Source organism: Elaeis guineensis, chromosome 1 (assembly GCF_000442705.2).
Source record: "Elaeis guineensis isolate ETL-2024a chromosome 1, EG11, whole genome shotgun sequence".
Lineage (NCBI taxonomy): Eukaryota > Viridiplantae > Streptophyta > Magnoliopsida > Arecales > Arecaceae > Elaeis > Elaeis guineensis.
In genome coordinates this window covers 11,212,972-11,218,918 of record NC_025993.2, presented here as the reverse complement: position 1 = coordinate 11,218,918, position 5,947 = coordinate 11,212,972, and the positions used below count along the sequence as shown (strand labels likewise).

Below are 5,947 nucleotides of genomic sequence, written 5' to 3'. Positions count from 1 at the left end.
AAAAAAAACTTCTATGATCGGACCGATCATGGAATGAATTATGATCGGACCGTCATCGTCTGCCACTTACATATATTGGGATATTAATCAAAAAAGAACGATTATATGATGTTTATCTAAACTGTTCAAATGTCCTTAGGATTTATCTATTCTTTTTTTTTAGTATTTTAATGCGCGCGCGTAAGCACGAACGGCGGTCACCCATCTTTTGATGGACGTTTTCGAAATATACCCAACCATAATTTTTTCTATGATCGATCCATCTATAGAAATTTTATCCCATCCATGGAGCCCCTGCAGGATTATTTTTATTTTATTTTATTTTATTTTATTTTATTTATAGTTGGTGCTCCAGGATGAGGTCTATACATTATTTGGAGCGACCAGAGAAGACTATCATTTTCGGACGCGGTTCGGATCCAGTCCATGCTGGGGAATGAAACAAAAATTCCACACCCGTCGGTATCAACTGCCGTGTATTTATCGTAAAGATCTCAGAGAACGGAGGAGAAACAAAGAGGAGTGGAGTTCTCTACCCAAAAAAGAAGTGAAGAGTGGAGGTGAGGAGGAACCGCAGAGGACACAGACCACCAGCATCGTCACAACTTCCATCAACAGCCAACTGTTGGTACGCAGGTGATCTCTACATTCCAGCTCTTGCTATTTTACCTCTAAGCACAAAGTTGCGACAGCTCCAAGTTGGATCTTTTTTTGGGTCAATACATCTTGTCCACTAAATTCCCATAATATCCATAATTTGGCTGTTTTAGATGCCAGCTAGACTATCCACATACTATGGATCAAATGGATCCATAGTATGTGGATCAAATAGATTCTATTTAATAAACAGGACGGGTTCAAATATAAATTTTTGATCTGTTTAATAAATAGATCGTTTCGATTGATGATTTTTTGATCCAACCTGCATCAACCCAATCTGACCGAATTGCCATTCGTAGCTTACATGAGGTCAAAGCCTCCATGGGCCAAGGGCCAAGGTAATATCCTTTTGCAATTGTATCCTCTAAAAATCATAGACTATAATAAACCTCCACCTTAGCTTATATTCAACCAAGCTCTTACCATACCAAACTCTGCAAATTCTTAAGAGCAATCAAGTTCAAATAATGCTTGAACTTGTCAAGATGTGGAAATCTTCTAGCTTGTAATATAACCATCTTTGACAATAAACTGATAAAGTGGTATTTGATATTAACATGTTTGGTTCTCTTGTAAGATATCTAATTTTTAGTAAGATATATGGCACTCTATTGTTGTATTAAATAACAGTCTAATCATGCTCCAAGCCTAAGTTCTCAACCAAATAATCTCTTTCATTACCATCAACCAAATAACCTCTTTCATTACCTTTGTAACTATTTTATACTCTACATCTTTAGTGGGCAAAGCCTTCATAGGGTGGAGGTCGAAGGAGAGGCCATCCACATACTATGCTTGATATCTCGTGATTGGCCCATCCATGGGTTCATATGGCATCTGACCTAATATTTTGAAGTGTCTATACATGTATATGTTTCCCCCATCCTAGGATTTTTCAATTACATATTTCTCTTGAATTTTTTGAGAGGTTGTGAGACTGAAGACTTTTATAATTGGAATTTTCTCCTTATTGTACTTTTGCACCGTTAGAGAAGCTTTCTCCTATATTCTCTACCCATGGAAGAAGGTCATAGGCCAAACCACATAAATCTTTGTATTCTTGTATATTTGCTTTCTTGTTTATCTCTTGAGCTAGTCTCTTTAATTGCAAAATGATCTTCATTATATTTTAAGACATTTGCTACTTTGCTTTGCTCATATTCAAGAAATATAATTAAGGTAACTTCCTTATAGAAACTAGGAAATTTCTTCTTGCAAACCAGTTATCCTATTTTTGAATTGTAAAAATGTCTCCTTGATAAAAGCCTGCACCAACATATTTACCCACTAGCTACTAAATCTTCAAGGATGAATTATCTCTTATTTAACGGGCCTTCAGATTTCCACTGCAGATTAGAATGTGGCACAAATACCAACTATGAAATATATTACTTTAATCATCCCACAACTAAACTATATATATATATATATATATATATATATATATAATAACTCTAAAATTTATTATGGGTGGATTTTTTTCTCCGATCTCGCAGATGGCATGACTTTTTTGAGGCACATAGCTTGTTATATATATTTAATTTGTGGGCAATGAGATACTAGGGCCAACAAAATATGATCTGACCAGCCAACCCAATCCGTATTCCACCCACCATAAACAGGCTTAGGTTTAGGCTAAATAGATTTGGATCATAAACAAGTCAACCCATTTAATCCGTTTAATATAATCAATCATATTTGAGTTTTAGATATCTGATCTATTTAGTCAGTTTAATCTATTTAATATTTAGGTTGGATTAAGTTAGATAATTCATTTTATCTGTTTAAAATCTGTTTAATCTATTTTTGACCCATTCAATCTGATCTGTTTAACCTATTTAACCCATTTCAGACTTATTTAACCTGTTTAAAACCTACTTAATCTGTTTCTGATCTATTTAATCCGACCTATTTAACCTGTTTAATCTATTTAACCCATTCAGTCTAATTTGATCTATTTAATAAATAATTAAATGGATCGGATCGGATTACCTATTTAATAAAGAGGTGGGTTTAAGTTTGAATTTTTGATCCATTTAATAAATAAGTCGGGTTTAGGTTGATAATTTTCTGATCTGATCCATATTAACCCAATCTATATATGACCCGACCCAACCCAGTTGCTACCCTAGTGACACTAGAATGCCTAACTTTTCCTCCAAAAAAAAAAAAGCACCTATAAATCTTAAAAAATTGAAAGCCTCCAAAATAATCATAATTTCATGATTATCATACATATACCATGTTGTCAACATAATCCTTAAATTTTATTTTTTGTTAATTAGAAAGCTGGAACTTTTGATGATATGTGATGTAAATTATTTATATTCTGTTATCCCTTTTTTATTGGAGAGATAATTCAAATTTTATTTCTTTATTTTTACTTATTTCATTTTACTTTCTAGGTTTCCAGATTTATCTTTTATTTAGCTTTTTCAAATTCTGGTCAAATATTTTTGTTTCTAAGCGCTTGCTTTCTGGAACTTCTCTTGGAGTTCTTGGACCATGGATGCCATATGGTTTTGAATGAACCATAAAAAATCCTTATTCCTGGTGTATGCCTAGATCTTTGAATTTTGAAATTTTTGCCCGTTGGTGTATGAGAAATAATTAAATCCCCGAGAATACTTTCGTACCATCAATTACATAATTTAAACACAAAAGGCATCTTATCAAATTTGTTCGGCCCAATGCTCAAGATATTATATAATACAATTACATTGCTAGCAACTACTGAGGAATTTTTTCAAATCAATTATTTTAATTTTTGAACTAAATGTCTCTCAGATAATTTTTATTAAAAGTTATGGTAACTTGATTTGGTACTCTATAAATCAGGTTGCAACTTGGAAGAAATGCATTTGCCACACCTCAAGCCCCCAACACCCCCACCCGAACCTGCCTCACCCGAACCGATGACCCCACCGCCCCCACCCGAGCCGGCGCCACCACAAGAACCACCTTTCCCACCACCCCTACCCGGTGCTTGCGATGCCGTGTTGGTATCGGGCCCAGGCGAAGCCTCACCTCTCTCGTCGCCCGAAAGAAAAAAATCCAAATCCAAACCCAAATACCCCAGGCCCCCCTTCGCCCACGCCCCAAGACTCTTCGCTAGTCCGAGGGCGTGGGAATGGAGAAGACCGTCTCGTACAAGTCAAAATAAACCCCACGGTGACAAAAGTACATGTCCCTCCGAGCCATCACTCACTAGCTCGATCGACATGGCATGGATCAAAAGTATAATAAATTCAGCATGCCCCATGGACAACCAATTCACCATCTTCAAGGTCCCCAACCACATCCGGCAGTTGGATCCTGGAGCCTACAACCCACTGGTTGCTTCCTTCGGACTTTTTCACGCTTCCTTCGGACCTCAGTGTGACCACCCAATTCCATCATATGAGAGATCTGTCATGCAGGAGTACAAGCGGCAGTGTGTCCGGCACCTTCTATCGCGTCATGAAAGTCAAGAAAGTGCAAATCAATTGTTGGAAAAGTGCTTGTCGGAGTTGATAGAACAGGATGGCAAGGTCCGCAGTTGCTACTCCGAGGAACCCCCTCAATGTGTGGGTGCCCAAGATACAGCAAAAATCATGTTGCTTGATGGGTGCTGCATCATTTATCTCATGCTAAAAAGGAAGGAATCGATTGACAGAAGAGAAGGGAGGGAGGTTTTGAATATCGAGGGCAAGGAACCAACCGTGGCAGGGCGATTCACTCTTGATTTAGTGCTTCATGATCTGCTGAAGCTCGAGAACCAAATTCCTTTCTTCGTCATCCAATTGCTATTTTATAATCTAAGAGCACCTCAGGACCGAGAGATTGATCTGGTCGACCTTGCCCTCAAACTCTTCGAAGGCATGTGTCCCGAGGAATACAAACCATTCAACAGAAATCCTCCCGACGAATACCATCATTTGCTCCATCTTTTTTATTCATCTCGGACCCCTTCAGAAAATCCAGCAGAATCTACATATACACCTCCACCCAAGTGGATTCCTAATGCGATGGAGCTTGATAGGGCTGGGGTGAAGTTCAAGAAGAAGAAACCACCCGCAGACAATTTCTTGAACATAACATTCGAGCGGAGGAAGATGAAGATCACGCCATTGCTACGCCTCTTGAAGCTATGTTTAACTTTTAGGAGCGGACGGATGGAGATACCACCACTGCAAATCTACGACTATACCGGTCCCCTTTTCCAAAACCTCATAGCTTTTGAGCAGTGCTATGATAACACTCAAATGCACATCACGATATACGCACTCTTTATGGATTGCATCATCGACCAGGCTGAGGACGTGCGGTTGCTCCACTTGGAAGGCATACTGGAACACAAACTAAGCAGTGATCAAGCAGTGGCAGAACTCTTCAATAAGTTGGGCTGTCAGGTATACTTTGATTCAAAAAAGAACTATCTTGCAAATCAAATTGAGAAAGTAAACAAGTTTTATGATTCCAAATGGCATAAATGGCTTGCTGCGTTGAGGCGAGACTATCTTAGCAACCCGTGGGCTATAATTTCAGTGTTGGCAGCGATCTTCCTTCTCTTACTGACAGTTGAGCAGGCAGTATTTTCTGCTTTGTCCTATATCCACCATCGATAGGTGTTATTTCGTTGCTCTCTTGTGCAAGCATGGATTAGGAGATAGATATAATGGAAGAGTAAGTGCACACGAAAGGATTCCCTCCAAACATGGATATTGGGGAATCTTTTGTTTATTTAGGGAGAAAAGAAACTAGATGGTCAAGTATGGTTGCTAAGTCGTATAGATAAATATGGTTGGGCTATGTTATGGACCTCATAAAAAATAAACTGCTGCGATGTATCATGGTTGCTATGTTATTTGCTTGGAAGCTAGCTAATGGTTGTAATATGGTTGTGTCAAGGTTCTGTCACATGGAATTGGAATTAAATTCTGTTGTTGGTTACTCTTCATCCAGTTAAGTTTCATCTTCATATTTTAAATGCATTTTACTGAAGAACACTTGTTGATAAATGCTATGTTTGTTAGATGGGCATTATCCATAAAATCTATGAATTCCCCCATTTCTCCCTCTAATATTTAAACTCATAGGTTTTTTGAAGTTGTAGTGTTGTTTAATTATTTCATTTCTTTTAAAAATTGTGTCGAACAAGTTTCGGGCATAGTTATCACAGCACAATGAATGAAATGATGAGCACTTCATTGAGTAGCTAATTTTCACTAGCAATGTAGCATGCGAAATTAAAATGAAAAAGAAAAAAGATTCAGATTTTTCACCAAAAAGAACATCCATAAAAAAG

At 37.6% G+C, this 5,947-nt stretch overlaps 1 protein-coding gene across 2 annotated transcripts; it reads left to right on the top strand.

Annotated features, from left to right (window-relative positions):
* The first annotated feature begins 488 nt into the window (after positions 1 to 488).
* On the top strand, positions 489 to 5,599 carry LOC105037927 (UPF0481 protein At3g47200). 2 transcript variants are annotated; one of them, XM_029262470.2, is made up of 2 exons: positions 489 to 636; positions 3,499 to 5,599. In XM_029262470.2, the coding sequence occupies exon 2, from the start codon at positions 3,516 to 3,518 to the stop codon at positions 5,265 to 5,267; it is 1,752 nt and encodes a 583-aa protein (XP_029118303.2). In that variant the 5' UTR covers positions 489 to 636; positions 3,499 to 3,515; the 3' UTR covers positions 5,268 to 5,599. The 2 variants fall into 2 exon arrangements, with proteins under 2 accessions (XP_029118303.2, XP_073106769.1); XM_073250668.1 differs by having other exon boundaries at positions 512 to 628.
* Positions 5,600 to 5,947: the final 348 nt, after the last annotated feature.

Coding starts and splice junctions, on each gene's coding strand:
- LOC105037927 (XM_029262470.2), top strand. CDS start 3,516: ATGCATTTGCCACACCTCAAGCCCCCAACACCCCCACCCGAACCTGCC.